Here is a 22,612-nt window from a genome sequence, read left to right on the forward strand (position 1 = left end):
CAACTATATACGCGCGAACACACACACAAACGCTTACACATACCTTCAAAATAGATGCAGACATGCATACAGTGGTCGGGTAGAGTGTATCAGTCAGTGACGCTGCACACACGTGCACGCACGCACGCACACACACACACACACACACACACACACAAACACAAACACACAAGCACACACACACACACACACACACACACACACACACACTCATATTCATATATACACATACACGTGCGCTCGTGTGAACGCTCGCACTCACATACATACACGCATAAACACACTAATACATAGTACACACACACGCGCGAGTGCGTATGCACAGACATACAAGCACACACACGCTCGCCGGCGCACTTAAATAAACTCGTACATAAATAATCGATCATATACTCACACGTGTACGCTCACACACACACACACACACACACACACACACACACACACACACACACACACACAGAGTGTACACAATAGCGGTAACTATACAATCACAGAAGAACTGTCCTACCACAGACTACCTTCACTGAACGATTAGAGTGATCATCAGATAACACTGCCCCCCACTCCCTTAATTAATCCCATGTGCTGACTATCACAGCAGTGCAAATACCAACAGGGACAGTGATTACCTGAGACACACAAGAGATTAGCAATCTCGCTTTCTGTGGGGAATATCTGAGCTTCTACATATGGTTTGCTTCGTAAATAAACACGTACACAAACAATCGATCATATACTCACACGTGTATACTCACTCACACACACACACACACACACACACACACACACACACACACACACACACACACACACACACACACCGTGTACACAATAGCGGTAACTATACAATCATGGAAGAACTGTCCTCCCACAGACTACCTTTACTGAACGATTTGAGTGATCAGCAGATAACACTGCCCCACCCTTCCTTAATCCTCTGTGCTGACTATCACAGCAGTGAAAATACCAACAGTGGTAGTGATTACCTGACACACACAAGAGATTAGCAATCTCGCTCTCTGTCACTCGTGGGTAATCTCTGATCCTCCACATATGGTTTGCTTCCAACTGGATGGTCATTTTGAGGCCTCTTTGGACACAGTTTTGATTGGACGAAAAACTTGACCAGAAAAGTTATTCCCGACAGGCTTTGCGGTCAAATGTTGCTATAAAAGAAGAGCCTCTTGTAAACTTCTTCACGAATTCAGTTGCTTTCTGAGCACGAAGGACGTGTTGCTTGCAGCTTGCAGAAGGTCGATCATCAGCAAAAGGTAAGCGAGAATTGATTTTCATTTCATGTCTTTTGTCTTTTAACATACAGAACGTGCGTTTGTCACTTTGGTAACGATTTTTTTTTTCTTTTGGTACCCTTTGCTAGTTATTCACAAGGTCGTGTGTGTGTGTGTGTGTGTGTGTGTGTGTGTGTGTGTGTGTTTAGCACAGGGTGTCTTGAACTGAATACATAAGTGTGTATAGTTCCACTCTCTGAAACGAAACTACACAAACCTTGACTTTGTGCATCTATGAAGGAAACCTATATGTTATACAAAGCTTTGCTGTGCCATAGAATTCCACTCTCCGAAACAAAACTACACAAACTTTGTGCATCTATGAAGGAAACCTATATGTTATACAAGCTTTGCTGTGCCATAGAATTCCACTCTCTGAAACAAAACTACACAAACTTTGTGCATCTATGAAGGAAACCTATATGTTATACAAAGCTTTGCTGTGCCGTATAATTCCACTCTCCGAAACAAAACTACACAAACTTTGTGCATCTATGAAGGAAACCTATATGTTATACAAAGCTTTGCTGTGCCAACTTCTAGACAAATCTGATTCCCGAACCAAGAAAAAGAATTGGAGAAGATCGTTTAGGCTTTAGTACAACCTGTCTGGCTAAAAAAATCTCAAGTTCTGGAAGAAAAAGAAAAAAGAGACCAAAAAATCTATTTCTACGTGTTGTTCGTGTTTCACCTGTGTTATTTCTGTCTCTACACGTTGTTCGTGTTTCACGTGTGTTATTTCTGTCTCTACACGTTGTTCGTGTTTCACGTGTGTTATTTCTGTCTCTACACGTTGTTCGTGTTTCACGTGTGTTATTTCTGTCTCTACACGTTGTTCGTGTTTCCACGTGTGTTATTTCTGTCTCTACACGTTGTTCGTGTTTGCACGTGTGTTTTTTCTGTCTACGCGTTGTTCGTGTTTGCACATGTGTTATTTCTGTCTCTACGCGTTGTTCGCGTTTCCACATGTGTTTTTTTCTGTCTGTACACGTTGTTCGCGTTTCCGCGTGTTTTTTTTCTGTCTCTACACGTTGTTCGTGTTTGCACGTGTGTTTTTTTCTGTCTCTACGCGTTGTTCGTTTTTCCACGTGTTTTTTTTTCTGTTTCTACGCGTTGTTCGTGTTTGCACATGTGTTTTTTTCCTGTCTCTACGCGTTGTTCGTGTTTCCACGTGTGTTTTTTTCTGTCTCTACACGTTGTTCGTGTTTGCACATGTGTTTTTTTCTGTCTCTACACGTTGTTCGTGTTTGCACATGTGTTTTTTCTGTCTCTATGCGTTGTTCGTGTTTTCACGTGTGTTTTTTCTGTCTGTACACGTTGTTCGTGTTTGCACATGTGTTTTTTTCTGTCTGTACACGTTGTTCGTGTTTGCACATGTGTTTTTTTCTGTCTGTACACGTTGTTCGTGTTTTCACGTGTGTTTTTTCTGTCTGTACACGTTGTTCGTGTTTGCACATGTGTTTTTTTCTGTCTGTACACGTTGTTCGCGTTTGCACGTGTGTTTTTCTGTTTCTACGCCATGTTCATGTATGTACGAGTGTTCTTTTTCTCTCTCTCTCTCTCTCGAGGCCTGACTAAGCGCGTTGGGTTACGCAGCTGGTCAGGTATCTGCTTGGCAGATGTGGTGTAGCGTATATGGATTTGACCGAACGCAGTGGCGCCTCCTTTAGCTGTTGATACTGATACTGATACCTGTGTTTTTTCTGTTTCTACGAGTCGTTCGTGTTTGCACATGTGTGGTTACATATTTCTACGCATTGTCTGTGTTTGCACGTTTCTTTTTTTTTTTCTTTTTCTTTGTGTGTGTGTGTGTGTGTGTGTGTGTGTGTGTGTGTGTGTGTGTGTGTGTGTGTTTCTATGTGTTTTTGTATCTGTACGTGTGTTTCTAAATGTTTCTACGCGTTGTTTTTGCGTTGCCTGTGTCACTGTGTTGACCTTTGTTACTGCTCATGCTGTGTGTTTTACACCTGTCTGTCTGACTGACCTCATGGCTGGGATCTGTTTTCCTTGTTTTCTGTCTGTTTTTCTTTTGTCTCCTGTGAGGCATTAGCTTTCGTGGCCTTCAGTTTTGGAGCTGCACACGTTTTCCAGTGCTTGTCAACGTTTGTCTTTTTGCCTTTTATTTATTTATTTATTTTTTTTTAAAGCGTGTTTCTGTGTATGCGTGTCTGTTGTTGTATATGTTTTCTCAAGGCCTGACTAAGCGCGTTGGGTTACGCTGCTGGTCAGGCATCTGCTTAGCAGATGTGGTGTAGCGTATATGGATTTATCTGAACGCAGTGATGCCTCCTTCAGCTACTGAAACTGATATCGCTGTATTTTCGCGCATGCTTGACTTTGGCTGACATGTCGCTCTGGTGGCGTCGCTTTTGATGACCGGGTGAAGTGGGACGTTGGTTTGGCATGGTGCGTGGAGGTTCCAACGAAAGTTGTCTGTGATGTTACATGTTTGATTTAACAACACGATCATCAGTGTTGTGCGTGTCCCTCTTCTGGCCAAGATGGGGTGGACAAAGGAAGGGAGGTAATCACTGAGTTTTGTTGGAGTTGTCGCCGTGTCGTATACCGACTCGGGAAGGCAAAACGGAACAGATGACGGATGTAACGTTCATGTTGTTCCAGTGAAACATTGCGAACAAAGGTAAAGCAAGAAGAACCAGAGCGAAGACAGCTTCTGTCACCACCACCACCACCACCACCACCACCTCCTCCTCCTCCAGCCGCGCTCCCCCCTCCCCGCCTTCCGCCCCCTCCTCTTCCCGCTCCTCTTCCTCGCCTACGGCTCCCTCACCCCGCCGCTCAACCCCCGCCACCACCTTCGTCACCCCCACCTCCCCCACCCCCAGCCCCACCCCAGCAGTCAGAGCACTGAGCTATGCGGCTGTGGTCGCCCTCAACCTGTCCCACAGGAGGACCACTGCACCACCTGGCACCACTGCCTCCTCCTCTTCTTCCTCCTCCTGCACCGTTGCCAGAGCCTCCTCCTCCTCCTCTCCCTCCTCCATCACCATTACCTCCTCCTCCTCTTCCTCCATTACCTCCTCCTCCTCCATTACCTCCTCCTCCTCTTCCTCCATTACCTCCTCCTCCATTACCTCCTCCTCCTCTTCCTTCTCCTCCTCCATTACTAGAGCCTCCTCCTCCTCCTCCTCCTCCTCTCCCTCTTCCTCCCCCTCCTCCATCACCACCTCCAGAACCTCCTCCACCTCCTCCACCCCCACCTCAATCCACAGAGGGTTGAGTTACGCGGCTGTGGCCGCCCTCAAGTTACACTGGAACACCACCACCACACCAGCTGGCAACACCACCTCCTCCTCCATTGCCAGATTCTCCTCTTCCTCTCCCTCCTCCTCTCCTTCTCCCTCATCTCCATCCTCTCCCTCCTCATCTCCATCTTCTCCCTCCTCTTCTCCCTCCTCATCTCCATCCTCTCCCTCCTCATCTCCTTCTTCTCCCTCATCTCCATCTTCTCCCTCCTCATCTCCATCCTCTTCTTACTCGTCTCCATCTTCTCTCTCCTCATCTCCTTCCTCTCCCTCCTCCTCTCCCTCCTCCTCTCCCTCCTCCTCCTTGTCCCCCTCTCCTTCCTCCTCTCCCTCCTCCTCCTCTCCCTCCACCTCCTCCCCTTCCTTCAGCATCACCAGACGCCCCTCTTCCTCCATCTCCAGTAACCAGGTGAGTGCATTGCTCTACGGGGGTTTTGATGATTCAGGTATTGTGATGTTTGATACGTATTCAATTTGAGTGTTGCGCATTGTTTTTGTTTTGTTTTTGGTGTGTGTGTGTGTATATATATATTTATGATTAAATGCATGTTTTAAACATGTATGTGTGTGACATTGTACAGTCTTTTCAAAAAAGGAATTTCCATTTGTTTGATGTTGTTTTATTATATACCCTTATGAAAATCACGTGACCTGACCTCTGACCTTTTCCTGTTTTTCAGGGTGACGGAAGTGGGGCTCAAGGAAGCCATCCAAGGGCACCCTGGGTAAGTGTTGACACCTGTAGTTGTGTAAAACACCCTGGGTAAGTGTTGACACCTGTAGTTGTGTAAAACACCCTGGGTAAGTGTTGACACCTGTAGTTGTGTAAAACACCCTGGGTAAGTGTTGACACCTGTAGTTGTGTAAAACACCCTGGATAAGTGTTGACATCTGTACCTGTGTAAACCACCCTGGGTGAATGTTGACACCTGTAGCTGTGTAAAACACAGTCAGCAAGAGTTTACACATGTGGTTGTGTATCTCAATGTGTGTATGATGTGGTCACAGGTGTGTACATGGCGTGTATGATGTGGTTATAGGCGTAGACCTCAGTGTGCCCATGGTGTGTGTGTGTTGGGGGGTGGGGTTAGAGAAGGTAGTGGTGGGGATGGTGGTGGTCATGGTGGTTACACGTTGTTGATGGTGGTGATGGTAGTGGCGATGGTGGTGGTGGTGGTGGGGATGGTGGTGGTGGAAGTGTACATAAAATGTGTGCAATGTGATCAAAGGTGTGTACATAAAATGTGTTCAATGTGATTACAGAAGTGTGCATAAAATGTGTGCAATGTGATCACGGGTGTGTACATAAAATGTGTGTGCTGTCTTCACAGTACCAGACGCAGAAATGCGCCGGCCGGTGCAGAGACTGCGTGGCGGAAGGTCTGCACAAGGCCCCCCTCATGCCCCATGACCCAGCACTGGAACATTTCGTGGCACTGGACTGCGAGATGTTCAAGACAGACATGGGTCTGGCACTGGGTAAGACATTCACCGTTCTTCTCTCTCTTTCCATCATCTCTGTCTGCTCTCTTTTTCCGCCCTCTCTCCATCCTCTCTCTCTCCATTGTCTCTTTCCATTCTCTTTTTGCATTCTCTCCATTCTCTCTTTCCATATTCTCTGTCATTTCTGTCTCTCCATTTTCTCTCTCCATTGTCTCTATCCATTCTTTCTTTCTATTCTCTCTCTCAGTTCTATCTCTCCATCGTCTCTCTCTCCGTTCTCTCAGTTCCTCTCTTTCTCAAATATCTGTCTCCACACTCTTTCTCATATCTAATTCCATTCTCTCTCTATTCTCTTTCTTACAGCCAGATACAACAAGGTTCTCTAATGTCTGCCCATGGAAATCAAATTCGCACTTGCAAAATCATTTTTCGTCTGTGTTTTTAAATGCCAAAAAGCATTGCCGTTTAGTTGAAAATCATTTTGATCGTTAAAATTATTGAATAATTGGTGAACATGAGTGTAAAGATCTGCAGTAGAAAATCAGGCCTTGTTACTGACGGTTTTTATTACAACAGTAAGTCAGACGTGAGGGCAAGGATTTTGCTGTGATGGTAACATGTAACACATGTTGAATGTCTTGACACTGCAGTTTCCTATCTCCATCATAGAACAGGTCGTGTTCATTGTTTAGGTCAAGTCACCATGGTATACCATGCAACACAGCTGTTTTCTGATCTGATCACTTAGTCATGCACTTCGTCTTCATGTCATGTCACCACAGCGAGTAGTCTTCAGGTCATGTCTCCATGGTAACGAGTGACATCTCTGTTTTCAGGGCGGGCAACGGTTGTGGACCATACAGGCCGCGTCCTGTGCGATAGCTTTGTCTGCCCCAAAGAAGGGGAACGGGTCGTTGATTATTGCACACAGTACAGTGGCATCACGGAGGAAGACATTCAAAAGCATGGCCGGCCCTTCCACATCGTGCAGGCTTTTGTGGCAGACCTTCTTCAGGTAACACTCAGGATTGTTCAGTCTGCAGTGAGGAAAGGAAGGAATGATTAAAGGATTTGGCTGCTGGCACATTACGGTTATACGTACTTCGGAAGTTTTAGGGGGAGGGTTTGTTAGCAGTCAGACAGTAGAGTCGGAAAGAAAATACTGTCATTCAGATTAACGAAATGTTGAAGTGAATATGTAGCAATTAAAATTATATAAATCTATGGATTGAAATCAATCTCCCTATCCCTCTCTCTCTCTCTCTCTCTCTCTCTCTCTCCCAGGTTTTGTTTTGATGGAGTAAGCAAAATATGTTGTATTGTAGTTGAGGTGACATAAGAAATAACCCTTATCACCCCCTTGTCAATAGACCTTGCAGGTAATGACAAAATAAAATACAAAAGCATCTGTGTTCCCTTCACCCGTCACACTTTGTCACGTGACTGTAAACAGATGATGTTCACAATATGTCAAGTCAGTAAACGGACCGTGTTGTTGCTGACTGTGTTGATGTGTCAAAATGACACCTAACAATTACCCTGAAGCTACTACCGACACAGAGATTTCTAACAACTTACGACACATTGATCCTTGGTCACGGCACCTGGTGGGTAAAGGGTGGAGATTTTTTCCTATCTCCCAGGTCAACACGTGTGCCACAGAGATCTAATACACACGTTAAAGATCCCGTAATCCATGCCAACGTTCAGTTGGTTATGGAAACACGAAAATACCCGGCATGCATTCCCCCGTTCCCTGAAAACGGAGCAGGTACTTCCCCTACATGGCGGGGTGAAGACGGTCATGCAGGAAAAAGCCCGCTGGTGTACACGAGTGAACGTGGGAGTAGCAGCCCACAAATGAAGACGAAGAAGAAGATGATGAAGAATGGTTTCAGATAACTGCCAACACACCGATTTAAAAGAAAAAAAAAACGGAAACGGAATGACCAGCGTGTTTGGTTTATGCAAGGGTCAGGCATCTTCTGCCTTTTCTTTTTTCCTTTTTCTCCAGCTGATGTGGTGTAGCATATAATGACAGCTGTGGCAGCACCACACTGTGTCACCCCCTTGAACCAACAGCGAAAACAGGATGTGTGTACTGTCTGTCCCCAGAACAAAGTGTTGGTGGTCCATGACCGGGTGGGGGACCTCAGGGTCCTGGGCCTGACCCACCCGGAGGAGCACACCCGGGATACCGCCACGGCCGTGCAGCTAATCCGCACGGTCCGACCCACAGGCCGCCTGAGCAAGGTGGGCCTCAAGAGCCTGGCCAGCACGCTACTGGGTCAGTGGACACTGTGCACGTGAAGCAAGGGAGGGGGCTGGTGTGTGTGTGTGTGTTGGGGGGTGGGGGTGGAGAAGGTGGGGGGGGGATGGTGGTGGTGGTGTACACGTTGTTGTTGGTGGTGATGGTGGTGGCGATGGTGGTGGTGGTGGTGGGGATGGTGGTGGTGGTGTACACGTTGTTGTTGGTGGTGATGGTGGTGGCGATGGTGGTTGTGGTGGTGGGGATGGTGGTGGTGGTGTACACGTTGTTGTTGGTGGTGGTGGCGATGGTGGTGGTGGTGGTGATGCTGACCATGACGATGATGATGACCATGACGATGATGACGATGATGATGACCATGACGATGATGACGATGACCATGACGATGATGATGATGATGATGACCATGACGATGATGTTGACCATGACGATGATGATGACCATGACGATGATGATGACTGTGTGTTGCACCCAGGCCGAACCATCCAGCAGGGAGAACACTGCTCCCTCATTGACGCCCGGGTCACCATGGCGGTGTACCGGGCAGTCCATGAAGACTGGATGTTCGGCCCAGAGCATCACCTCAGTGCCAGCGGGGGGCGTGGCCACAACGGGGGGCGTGGCCACAACGGGGGGCGCTGGAGGAGGAGGAGGGAGGCGGAACGAGCCAAGTGGAACCGGCTCATCGTCCGCATGTACGACGAAAGACAGAAGAGGGGTAAGTCGCCACTTGAGACTTCACTGTTTGGTGATCAGTAAAGGACAGTGGTTTCAGATTAAACGATAATGGTGGTGTTACTGCTTATGATATCAGAGTTGGCTATTACTGTGATGATTAGTTGTTCTGAGATCCAGCTTCTAATCATGTATATCTGTGATGACGGGAATGACAGCTGTAGTAAAAGTAATGTCTAATGCACAGAGGAATAGAAAAACTGGGCTTTCAATCGCACAGTTCATAGTTTTACCATCTGAAATATTTTCAACTAGAGAACAATGTGGACAATAATTATTTTATCTTTCACACGGCATTGATACCGTCGATGCATTGAGTACATGTAATAAGTAACATTGTGAGGTTTTCAAGGACAAGTTGACATTCTTCGCAATAAAAAAACATTATATTGATTACTATCGTTATTTTATGTTTACACGGCTTTGAAAAAACAAGACAATTATTTTTAGAGTACAGAGAATAAGTAAGACTGATTGCTTGAAGTGCATATAGTGTCACCTGTTTTCGACTGGGAGTTGCCGTTAAGAGATCATTGCACTGAAAGCTGTCATTATGAGAACACCGTATTGATGGCTGTCGTTCAGAGAACATCATATTAATAACAATCGTTATTTCATAACTTTGACACTAAGAACGTGTTAACCACATAGAAATAACACTGTGATGGTTTCAGGCACGAGCTATCACACTTAATTAAAAAACAACAACACTCTTTTAAAAGAAAAACAACACGATTTTATCAAAGACACTTTTGTGATGGGCAGGTGAGTGATCCCCCTTTCCTACGATGGAGGTCTGCGCCACATGACTGCCTGGAGCAGTGCGAGTGGGGGACTGCTGGACAGGAAGCGTCATGAAGTGACGTCATCACAGCTGATGACGTCTGACTGACTGAGTTGAATGACAGAGATAGCGAGTGTGAGTGATAGAGATGAGTGACAGAGATATGAAGTTTCAGTGATAGACTGACTGATAGAGTTACATGACAGAGATAGGGAGTGCGAGTGATAGAGTTGCTGAAGATGTTTTCAAGAATGATTTTACCATTGATTGATAAAGTTGAATGACGGAGATGTGGAGTGTGAGTGATAGAGTTGCTGAAGATGTTTTTAAGAATGATTTTACCATTGACTGATAAAGTTGAATGACAGAGATATGGAGTGTGAGTGATAGAGTTGCTGAAGATGTTTCCAAGAATGATTTTACCATTGACTGATAAAGTTGAATGACGGAGATGTGGAGTGTGAGTGAAAGAGTTGAATGACAGAGATGTGGAGTGTGAGTGATAAAGTTGAATGACGGAGATGTGGAGTGTGAGTGATAGTTGAATGACAGAGATGTAGAGTGTGAGTGAAAGAGTTGAATGACAGAGATGTGGAGTGTGAGTGATAGTTGAATGACAGTGATACAGAGTGCAAGCGAGTTGTTAATGAAGAATTGAATAAACTATGTTGTGAGTATCAATAACAGCTTGTTTGGCTTTTTCTTGATGAAAATGAATCTGTCTTTCTGCCTCTTATCTTTCAATTCCCTTTCCTGCAATGGCTCTTGACGCCCCCCTCCCATACACGTGCGCCCGCATGCGCACACATACACACACGTCCATACGCACGTGCGCGCGCGCGCACACACACACACACACACACACAGACCTCCATCCTTACAATGAAATACATAAATCATGTTAATGTAACAACATAAAACGCAAACTTAAGTGCACGCGTATGTTCGCGCGCGCGCTCGCGTGCGCACACACACACACTGGCACACACACACACACACACACACACACACCACACACACACACACACACACACACACACACACGGCACGCACACACGTATGTACAAAACAAATTAGTGTAAAAACTACGAAACAACGACGTCATATCATCTTGTGATTTTTCCCATTTTGATCATGTAATTTTCCATACTTTCAAACATACTAGTACTTTCGTCATTGCCTTCAACAAGTTGCAACAATTCAAAACTGATTTCGGATCAGAATATTTCTTTGGAACTAACTCATTTGAAAGCATTTCGGGCGTGAAATCCGTCTCCAATCACATCCGTATCGTAGTTTCAACACTGAAGTTCGCAATTCACCGACGTGGAAAATGTTGAGAATGATAACGTCTACTGGTCTCAACAGGTAATTAATGACTTCCACACCTGAAGTGGGTTAATGATGAGACGTACCAATTGGGCCGATTGGAAATCTACTTTTTGTGCATTAGTTATTCAGCACTGTGCTCCTACTGACGGGACAAGATTTCACGTGCTGCAGTCCTGCCCCCTCCGTGATTCTTGTGCTGCCAAAATTGTAACCTACCTGTAACATTGCCGTGGGCATATAACTTGGGTGTTTTGCACATTTTACACATCACTGAGTTGTTAGAACATGGTTGAATGAGTGGATAAATGCACACTTGTTAAATATCGAGGGTTTTTTTTTTTGTTTGTTTTGTTTTTGTTTTGTTTGTTTGTCATTTTGTTTTGTCAGTTTTTAGTTGTTGGTTGATTTTTTAGTTGTTGTTTTTGTTGTTGTTGTTTGTTTGTTTTTTGTTTTATTTTGTTTTTTGGTTTGGGTTTTTTGTTTGTTTGTTTGTTTTTCGCTTTCTTTTTAGGGGAGTTTTAGGGGCTGTTTCAGTTAGTTCTCAGAGTTTAACAGGTTTAGGGGGGTTGGGGGGAGGGGGTGGGAAATGGCTGTTGTTTGGAACTGGTCAGAGGTTGGCCACCCTGGGATGGAAGGCTGCCAGGGACGGCGCAGTGGGGGCTTCAGTGGGCAAGTCAAGTTGTTCCGTCATTCCGGGATCATGGTTCTAGGAAAGAGTCATTTTTCCTATCGCCGGCACACACTGCCGACAAGACCAGGAGCCGGCCTTATCTAAACAACCTGTCAAACGAAGGAAGGGGCGGCTCGTGACGAGCCGTAGCACAGCGAACTTAACTTGGTTTAGCCAGCCTGTCAAAGCCGTTGCCCGGGGTTTGGGCGCTGCCGCGCGGCGAGTGCCGCATGCTAAGACCCATAGGTGAGAGCTGGGTACCGGTGGGGACCAATAGAGGACGAACCACTCCCGGAAGAGCGTGACCAGCCCCCTCTCTAGAGGTACTACCCCTCCCGTGCACCCCCTAACCCCCTAGCATAGGATAGTACTAATGGCAATATCGTTTCATGCATGCACAAAAATTCCCGGTAAACTAGATCCCTAAATCTTGGATGCTAAATTGGGACTTAACCTGCTTTGACATTCCGTTAGCATAATCTGCCTGTGAATAAGAGCTAGATATTACGAATCGATGTAACCTTGACAACGTCCATTACTCCCACGCTCTCCTCCGCCTTTCCATCCGTCTGTGAAGGTGAAAGGGAGATAAATTTGTTGTGAGGGAGGATTCAGTCAGCATTGAATAGGGAATTACAAAACAAATTTGCTTAGCAAAACAATCGGTAAACATTAAATACATTTGAATTGTGAGATATTTTATATACATTCGCATTTCTTTAAACCTGCCAAATGGGCAGATTATGAGATAGCTGCGTAATTTACAACTACTGCAATGGTGTACCCCGCAAAGGAACAGCTTTGTTGCAAATATGGCTGCCAGGTCGTCCCTCGTTAGAAAAAATAAATTTCCGAAATAGGTTTGCATGCTGATAGTCTGAATATGTATAATCGTAGGGGGAATCAGCATTACGTTGGACCCAGGGTAAGTTGGAATAGTTGCATTTTTAGCCATTTTTCTGTGATCTTTCAAGCTGACCACGAGTTCCGATTTGGGTTGAGGAACGCATGTGCCCCCTACTTGTGGAGTGATTCCCCAGCACTGCTGCAGACAACAGGAGGTCTAATAGAGCCCCGTCTGATACAAGTGCAAGCCTCACCGGAAAAAAAGGAAAATACCACCTCCATTCTTTAATATTAATTTTGTTTTATGGTCGCCAGCAGGTATATTTTCATTTTGATTTCTACTTCATCCACCTTCCGCCCGCCTTTCAACTGCTTCTCTCTCCGTCAAATATTACTATTATTAGGCATTCATTTCATGATCAGTATCGAATTAAGACAGTGTGCCACTCATTCCACCTCTATCTTTTATAGTTACTTAAAATAAAAAGACATTATTCATGAGGTTATAGTAATAAGTATTACACTGAGCCATGGTCCGCAGAAAGTAATTTTTTTTTTTTGAACCAGAAGACATTGGTGGTTGATGATGCTTGTGTGTGTGTGTGTGTGTGTGTGTGTGTGCTATGGGCTTGTAAATGTGCGTGTGTATACATGTGTGTGATGAGTGTGTCATATGTATATGTGTGAGACTTGAGTGTGTGATTGAGTGCTTGCATATGCTTGTGGGGTGCGGGTTTGTGTGTGTGTGTGTGTGTGTAATATGTGTGTGTGTGTACTGTGTATGTGTGTGTGGTGTGTGTGTGATGTGTGTGTATGTGTGTGTGCAGGGCATGCATCCTGGTCAGGGTGGTGGGCGGGGGAACGTGGGTGGAAACCTACCCATGTTTCATCAGCAACAGCAGCAGGGTATGGCAGGGAGACAGGGTGTACATGGCGGAACCATGTTGGGCATGCATTCAGGTACCAATCTTACTCTGAATCCAGCCAACAGAGGGCCGCCAGGTATATCAGCAGCAGCAACAGCCCTGAGGGTCAATGCTGCCGGCTTAGGCCGGAACAGCGCTGCCAGCTTGATGCATTCTCAGCAGCTTCCTCAGAACTTGACGTCCTCGGTCGCCGGGCGACTGATTGCCAGTCAGATCCAGCACAAGCAGCAACTGCAGCAGCTGCAGATTCAGCAGCAGAACCTTCGGCAGAACCAGCTGCACTTGTTGCACCAGCAGCGCAACATGCGTCAGAATGAGTTGCAGTTACAGCAACGCCAGCAGAACATTCTGCACTTGCAGCAGCATCCTCTTCGGCCCGGCTTGGCATCTAACCTTTTGACCCCAAGTGAACATCCCATGAGCACACCCAGACTGCCAGCCAACAGCTTGTCTCATTCCGGACCCGGCCACACACCCATGCTACAACCCCCAGCGTCACAAGGCTTTGATGGTCCTGGCCGTAGAGGTGAATCGGCGGTGAGTCGCCAGAGAGCAGGGAACATACAGGGCCAAGAGGGGTGGCAAGAACCTCACCCAAACAACATGGACCGAAGTCAGTCCCAGAAACGAGAGTCCAGGTCCGCTGCTTCCAACCCTGGCTGCGACAGAGACAGCAGGGCGGGCAGGAGGGAGGACCACAGCAGGAAGACACCTGCCTTCAGTCAGGACAGCAGCAGGAAGACACCTGCCTTCAGTCAGGACAGCAGCAGGAAGACACCTGCCTTCAGTCAGGACAGCAGGAGGCACACAGTCAGCCCCGACACACAGGCACACTGCTCTTACAACGGAACCAGTCACTCACATTCATCATCAAACAGGACAGATACAGAATCAAACTCCAGAGGTACATCAGCCTCTCGGGAATCTGGCAGTTATTCGCAAAGGTCACAAAGGCCGGACGCAGAAAGGGACCGTAACGACCGATACATGAGCAGCAGATCCAGTAGGTATCGGCAGAAAGAGGGCAATGATAGGGAGTTTGAGAAAAGTGCAGGGAAGGGGAGGGAGGGTGACAAGGACAGTTACAGGTCTCAGCGATCAGCCTCCACCTCCACTCAGAGGAGACCGAGAGAGGAGACAGATGACGTGAAAGACAGGCTGTCCTGTGAGGACAAACCAAGAGCCCTGATAAAGAGGAAATGTGAAGACAACAAGGATGGGGAAAAGGAGATGAAATTAGATAACAGGTCAGTTGTCTGTTTCTCACTCTCTGTCTCTCTTTCCCTCTTCTTGTTTTTTTCTTCTTCTGGAAACACTGAAGCTCAGGTAGTATAACAACTTGCTACTGATTCTGTGTGGAACTGTGTGACAGACGCAAGTTGTCAGTGAATCTGTCCTGAAATAACAATCATAATTATGCTCAGTTACATCTGGAGCATGTGCTTTGAAAACTCACATGCCACAAATCTAAAGAAGCTTTGCATTTTCAAGATTTTGTAAACACTCACGGCTGGAGAAAATGAAACTGTCTGTTTTTGTGTGTATATATTTATTTATTATTTTTATTATAATTGAAAATTATGTATATTGTTGACATTGATGAGTGTTTAAATGGTGAATAACCCTGATTGATAGCACTGCTTCTAAGGCTTGCATTGCTCAAGATAATTATTAATTTTAAACAATTGTAGATCAAAACAGATTTTTAAAAATGTAGATTTGTGATAGATTATATTTTCTTCCAAGAGTAAATAATGAAATATTCCTTTACTGTGTCACATAACCAGTTGAAATCAGTGAGTAAGGTACATCTGATTTTGAAGGAGAAAAAAGATAAATAAATTGTTAGGGTTTTGTGTTGTACTTAAAAAATAGAAATGAGTTTGTAGTGGTGCTTAAAAAAAAAAGGGGGGGGGGGAGGTGTAGTGACTTAAGTTGCTTTTAGAAGGGAACTACCCAGTAGAGCATTATTCTTATCATCAGTTCATGTGAAAATTAAACCTTTCAAGAATGTGTCTTGCTTGTTTCAATAGTCATAAGTGTGTGTGTGTGTGTGCTTGGCATCCTCAGCCCCAGACGTGCCTTGCTGCCCCCCCACGCCCCTCATCCTCCCCCCATTCCAATCTCCTGTCCTGCCCTGTTAATGATAAAAGTGTGGTTGATGTTTTGTGACCTGTGTCACCAGAGACTGGCCCCGTGGTGTGAAGCGTCTGCGGCCGGACAGCCGGGAGGCCAAAGCTGACAAGGAAGCGGCGGTCAGTGCCACCCCCAAAGACAGCACGCCCAGCTGGATCCGCTGCTCCCCTGCAGACCTCTACTTTACCCGCGACGCCGACGGTGTCGTGCAAGGAACGCCCAAGATGACAGAACTGGAGGAGCTATTTCAGCAGGAGCTGATCGAGCGAGGGGAGAAGGAACGAGCTGCCATGCCCAAACTGGACCCTCCCACGCAGCCGGCTGTCCCCTGCATCCATAACCACCACCACCACCACCACGGGTCAGGGGACTGCAGCAGCAGCAGCAGCAGTGGCGACAGTTCTTCGTCGGACACAGACTCGGACTCGGAGGAGGAGATGTGCACCAAGTGGATGGAGGAGATGGAGCGCAAGAGGAACCACCCCTCCCGCATGCACTCAGAGCTGTGGGGCAACGACCCCGGGGAGATGAACAATGGGCCGCTGTGCCGCTGCAGCATCAAGGCGCGGAGGAGCGGCATCCGACATGACATCTACCCGGGGGAGAAGTTCCTGGAGCCCTGCCCCCCGTCTAGCAACAACCTGAACCACCTGCACCACTACCGCATCACCATGGCGCCCTCCACCAACTTCCTCAGCAACAGCCCCACCGTCATTGAGTTTGACAACCACGAATTCATCTTCGAGGGCTTCTCGCTCTTCACCCACGAGAAACTGGAGACTGTGCCGCTGTGTAAAGTGATTCGCTTCCACATTGAGTACACCATCCACTTCCTGGAGGAGCCTGCCCCAGAGAACTTCACAGTCTGTAGTCTGGATCTGTTCACCAAGTTCCTGTTCACAGAGGTTCTGGAGCTGGTGGACTTGGACTGGAAAGGGTTTGGCGGAGGCTGCAACCGCTTCCATCTCCTGCCGCGCTTTGCCAGGTCACTGCCAGGTAATGGTGTTGAAGGGGATGAGACGTTGCACCTTGGCTGTGTGTGGTGTTCGGAGGGTTTTGGAGGGCTCGGGGGAGGAGGGGGGAAGTTATATGGGAAAGACTGAATGAACATATAGTGTTGATGGCTGTGATTATAGATCAGAACGGGAAAGTTGGAAGGTGTTTTGTCCTATGCCCTTAGGTGTCATGTTCTTTTGTCTCCACCTACAATGTATTTTTTCTGAACATTCACAGCCTGTACTTTCCTCACTGTTTATGATTAATCACACATTTTATGTAAGAAACCAAAGCATTTTTGGGTCTTACTGTTTTGTCACACACAAATTCTTAACATGTATACATGTATAGCATGTCTGTGACTGAGTTGTGTTCCATTGTTTTATTTTCTGGTGAAGGAGCTTTTATATGACATTAGGTTTTGGCTAATTTGGTGCTTTGTTGGATGATGTGCTGACCCTGTTTAGTCGGCTCTGCCTCTGACAGTTTGCTTAATTGAATTGAATTAAATTTTCTTTCAACTGTCATTCAGTCTTTATCTAAACAACTGAATGCAGATAATTGTTTTCTTGATCATTTGTCGCTGTGTGGTCTGTATCTTAGTGATGGGCATAACAGCTGTGTGGTTAAAGCCTTGGACTTTCAGCCTGAGAGTCCCAGGATCCAATCCTGGTCATGGTGCTTCGTGTGTAAAGGTTGGAGATTTTACCAATCTCCCATGTCAACAGATGCGCAGACCTGCTAGTCCCTGAACCCACTTCATGTGCATATATACTATTAGAATAAATATACACATGCAGTTGATCAAATACGCACGCTAAAGATCCCATAATCTATGTCTGCATTTGGTATGTAACTGTAATGGAAACAAGAACATACGGGGCATGCAACCCCTCTCCTGCCCCCCAAAAAGGAGTGTGACTGCCTACATCGTGGGGGTAAAAATGGCCATACATGTATGTAAAAGCCCATTTGTGTAAGAGTAAATGCAGGAGTCTCAGCTCATGAACAAAGAAGAAGTCTGTATCTTAGTAGAAAACGTGATTGAAGTACTGACTCAGCCTATCTTCGTTCATGCCATGCACTACAGTCCATCTCTTCTCTCTCCCCAGAGAACGGCAAAGAAGTCCTTTCCATGAACGAAGTGCTGAAGTACCTGCTGGACAGCTCGCGACCCCTAGTGGACGAGAAGGACCTGCCTCAGATCCGTCAGATGGACCGCGAGGCGTGGCAGTCGTGGGTGGAGGTGGTGTGTGGCATGATCGTCACCTTCCCGGGCAAGAAGCCCAGCTCGGTGCGGGTGGACCAGCTGGACCGGACCAAACTGATGGAGGAGGAGGAGGGCAAGGGCAAGGACACCCTGCCCATTCTGGTCCACTTTGGCATCCGCCCCGCACAGCTGTGCTACGCTGGGAACCCTGCCTACCAGAAGGCCTGGAAGCAGTACATCAAACTGAAGCACCTGTTGAATTCCAAGCCCAAGGTGTGTGTGGGGGTAGGGGTGGGGGTGGATGTGTTTGTATTTGTGTTGTGTGCTCTGTGTGTGTGTGTGTGTGTGTGTCTCTGTATCTATAGGTCTCTCAATCTGTGTGTGTGTGTGTGTGTCACTGTGTGTGTGTGTGTGCATGCGTATGACTGAAGTCTGACTGAATGACACAGGAATTGAAAGATGAGCACCTAAAGGCAGTTCTCAGTAGGCTCTACCCAGGTAGGCAGTTTTTGCAGATGACTGGTTTGTACAGCACTTGGAGCTTGGACTCTTACCAAGAATAGGTGCGATGTATAACTACAAGTATATCTGTATCATTTGATTAGTGCATGCCAACAACACAGTCTTTTGAAAATATATCTTACTATAAGATATAATATAGAGGATATATATATATATATATATATATATTTTTTTTTTTTTTTTTTTTTTTTTTTTTATATATGCAAAAGTAAACTAAACTGCACACTGTATAAATTTCATTAAACAAAGTGGTTGTCATATTGATGATTTAAAATGTGATATAGACTGTCTAAGAGTGAGTAAGACTTATCGAATGAATATGTTCTATCACAGTGAGCAACACATTTTATATTGCTTTGATCTGTTCATTCATTTATTTATTTGCTGTCAGTATCTGCTATTTCGATCCACACAGTTGTGTACATTTCTGGAGTATTGTTGCTGTATTGATTCTTAGCGTGGGGGATATGTATCACAGTATTCACCGTGTTTGTAAATCAAGTGAAATCCTTTCCAAGGGTCCTCTTTCCATGGCAGAAGAGATCTGTTGTTTTAAGTTTGCTGACTTTCTGTTTTATTTGTTTTATTGGAAATTATTTGTTGCTGTGTTGTTGTTTTTTTGGTTTTTGTTTTCAAGTACATGATCGTCTACTTATATATATTAAGTATGTGTGTGTGTGTGTGTGTGTGTGTGTGTGTGTGTGTGTTGTTTGTTTGTGTGTGTGTGTGTGTGGTTGTTGTTGTTGTTGTTGTTGAATATTAGGTATTTGTAATATTGTCTTGGTGTATATAGATACACACAATTGTGCTGTTTTTTCATGTACAGAGGTATGGTGTTATGCACTATTGTATGTGTTGTTTCATGTTAGTTGCTTAGAACCCATTATATGGGGAGTTTGTGCCAAATAAGTACTATCTAGTATTATTCTTATGATGATGATGATTATCATAACCATCATTATTAGTAGTGTAAATATTATTTGTATTAGTATTAGTATCATCATCATCATCATCATTATGCATATTTGTATTATCATTATTATCATCATCATTATGCATATATTATTTTACATACCTAGATATATGCATATGTTTTATGTATGTGTGTTAAGATAAAATGAAGTACATCCATGTGAATCAGTATCAAATCAACCAGTCAGCATGCCCCAGGTGCTGGTGGAGGACGAGGAAAAGCTGGCTGGCTGGATTGTAAGCAACGACAGTCATAGTGATAATAATAATAATGATGATAAAGATGGGTGTAATAGCTCAGTGATTAAAGCATTGGGCTTTCGATCTGAGGGTCCTTGGTCCCGATCTCAGTAACGTCGCCTGGTGGGTAAAGGGTGTAGTAGATTTTTCCGATCTCCCAGGTCAACATATGTGCAGACCTGCTTGTGCCTGAACCCCCTTTGTGTGTACACGCAAGCAGAAGATCAAATACACACGTTAAAGATCCTGTAATCCATGTCAGTGTTCGGTGGGTTATGGAAACAAGAACATACCCAGCATGCACCGCCGCTGAAAACTGAATATGACTGCCTATATGGTGGGGTAAAAACGGTCATACATGTAAAAGCCCACTCATGTACATAAGAGTGAACGTGGGAGTTGCAGCCCACTAACAAAGAAGAAGATAATAATAGCAGTAATGAATGCGCCAGGACAAGGAGAAGCTGAAGGCCAAGGAGGTGGAGCTGCAGTGATAACAATGATAACAATAATAATAGCAATGATAACAATAACGAATGCCCCAGGTGCTGGCAGACGACAAGGAGAAGCTGAAGGCCAAGGAGGCAGAGCTGCAGTGATAACAATGATAACAATAATAATAACAATGATAACAATAATAATAACAATGATAACAATAATAATAACAATGATAACAATAATGAATGCCCCAGGTGCTGGCGGAGGACAAGGAAAAGCTGAAGGCCAAGGAGGCGGAGCTGCAGGAGATCCAGGCCAAGAGCACCATGAAGCGGGAGGTGACGGTGGAGATGTCCACGCGGGGCTTCTTCCGCACGGGCCTCAAGTCCGACATCTGCCAGCACGCCCTGCTGCTGCCCGTGCTCATGAGCCACATCCGCTTCCACCACTGTCTGAACGTGCTGGAGCAGCACATGAACTACGCCTTCAAGGACCGCGCTCTCCTGCAGGTGAGGGTTCTTTGGGGGAAGGGACGGGCAAGCAAAAGACAGGGTTTGTATGTTATATGTATATATCATCAGATTTATGTTCAGCACGTGTCTTCCTTTTGTCTGTGAAGAAAGCATAAAAGTGACTTTTTTGTTTTTGCTTTTTCTTTGTTTGTTTTTTGTTGTTGTTGTTTTTGTTTTTTTAGAGAGAGTGAGTGTATGTGTGTGTGTGTGTGTGTGTGAGAGAGAGAGAGAGAGAGAGAGAGAGAGATTGTTGCTGTTGAGTGTGTTAGTGTGGTGATTTGTGTAGCGTGTGTGTGTGTTTAATACATAATATTGTGGGTGAGTGTGAGTGTGTGTAATATTTTTATGCATATGGATACATTTAACTTGGTGGAAAGTGTTTGTTTTTTGGTATATATTGCATCTTGTACTTCCTAGTGGGTGGAGTTAGCTGGGAGTGGTTACAAAGCATGACGCCATGACAGTCTGTGTGACAGTAAATATTGATAGTACTGGGAGTCATGGTGTGTTGTGCTGTTAGTTTTATTACTGAGTTTAGTGTAGTAGCTAGTAGTAGTATTAACAGTTTTGATATTGATTTTAGTAAAGTGCTTAGTTATAGTTTTCATACCAAGTTCAGTACAGTAATATCAGTTGTAGTACCAAGTTCAGTATAGTACTAAACGTTTTAGTGCCAAGTTCAGTATAGTACTGATAGTTTTAATTCTGAGTTCAGTATAGTACTAAACATTTTAGTGTCAAGTTCAGTATAGTACTGATAGTTTTAATTCTGAGTTCAGTATAGTACTAAACATTTTAGTACCAAGTTCAGTATAGTGCTGATAGTTTTAATTCTGAGTTCAGTATAGTACTAAACGTTTTAGTACCAAGTTCAGTATAGTGCTAAACATTTTAGTACCAAGTTCAGTATAGTGCTGATAGTTTTAATTCTGAGTTCAGTATAGTACTAAACGTTTTAGTACCAAGTTCAGTATAGTACTGATAGTTTTAATTCTGAGTTCAGTATAGTACTAAACATTTTAGTACCAAGTTCAGTATAGTACTGATAGTTTTAGTACTGAGTTCAATGGAGTACAAATAGTTTTGAGACTGAGTTCAGTATAGTGCTAATAGTTTTAATACATGAGATCAGTACAGCAATTAAAAAAAAAGAAAAAAAAAAAGAAAACAGAACGCCAGCATTCTAAAAACAAAACAAAACAAAGCAACTAATCAAACACATTTGTCAGTTGCTTTATTTACTGGATATTGAAGAAAATGATTATCGGTTGTATATCTTGATCTTTCTTCAAGCTACATTGCCAGTCATTTCTTGTAGGATGCTTCCCTTCCTGTGGGCCCCCTGTAGGACAATACCCATACTTTTGCCATTCATTTCTTGTAGGATGCTTCCCTTCCTGTGGGCCCCCTGTAGGACAGTACCCATACTTACATATACTGTGTGCCTTTATGTTGACTGTCCTGTGAACCCCTGTCCTCACTGAAGATGGACATGTGATCATGTCCACACAGCTCAATACATTTGTTCCCATCCATGCAGATAGGGGATGGCCAACAGGAATTCAAGTAAAGAACATCTGATGTAGATGGTTTTTGTTTTTTTTTGGTTTTTTTGTGTGTGTTTTCCTGGACTTTCTTGGGTCGACCACCGTTTTATTTTGTATATAAATTTAATATGACAAGATTTTTTTAATCTGAATACAGTCAACATTAACAATAACATATGGAAGTCATAACCAAGACCAATACCCAGCATTCCATAACTATATCATTGTAATCAATAGCAATTATGGAATGAATCACCCATACAAGAAAAAGCATACAACTTTTCATTTACTGAATCAAGGCATGTGGAAAAAATAAGTTAACATCATTTTATCATTTGTTATTGAGTTTCATTGTTGGAGACTGATGTCAGGAAAAACTGACAGCCGCATCCAAATTTTGCACTTGCTTAACTGATGTTGAGTCACGTTACTGGAAAAAAAAATATGGACGTTAAAATTGTCATCCATCTCTCTTA

General features: G+C 44.7%; 1 protein-coding gene across 1 annotated transcript in view; it reads left to right on the plus strand.

Moving 5' to 3' along the window:
* Positions 1-12,594: 12,594 nt before the first annotated feature.
* LOC143290018 (ribonuclease 3-like) overlaps positions 12,595-22,612 on the plus strand; it is a 30,606-nt gene continuing 20,588 nt past the window's right edge. Inside the window, exons 1-5 of the mRNA XM_076599343.1 lie at positions 12,595-12,716; positions 13,465-14,810; positions 15,749-16,695; positions 17,808-18,178; positions 20,332-20,586. Of these exons, the coding sequence (XP_076455458.1) occupies positions 12,675-12,716; positions 13,465-14,810; positions 15,749-16,695; positions 17,808-18,178; positions 20,332-20,586 (2,961 nt within the window). The 5' untranslated portion in view covers positions 12,595-12,674. The remainder of the gene's footprint in view (positions 12,717-13,464; positions 14,811-15,748; positions 16,696-17,807; positions 18,179-20,331; positions 20,587-22,612) is intronic.

This window comes from Babylonia areolata, chromosome 14 (genome assembly GCF_041734735.1).
Source record: "Babylonia areolata isolate BAREFJ2019XMU chromosome 14, ASM4173473v1, whole genome shotgun sequence".
NCBI lineage: Eukaryota > Metazoa > Mollusca > Gastropoda > Neogastropoda > Buccinidae > Babylonia > Babylonia areolata.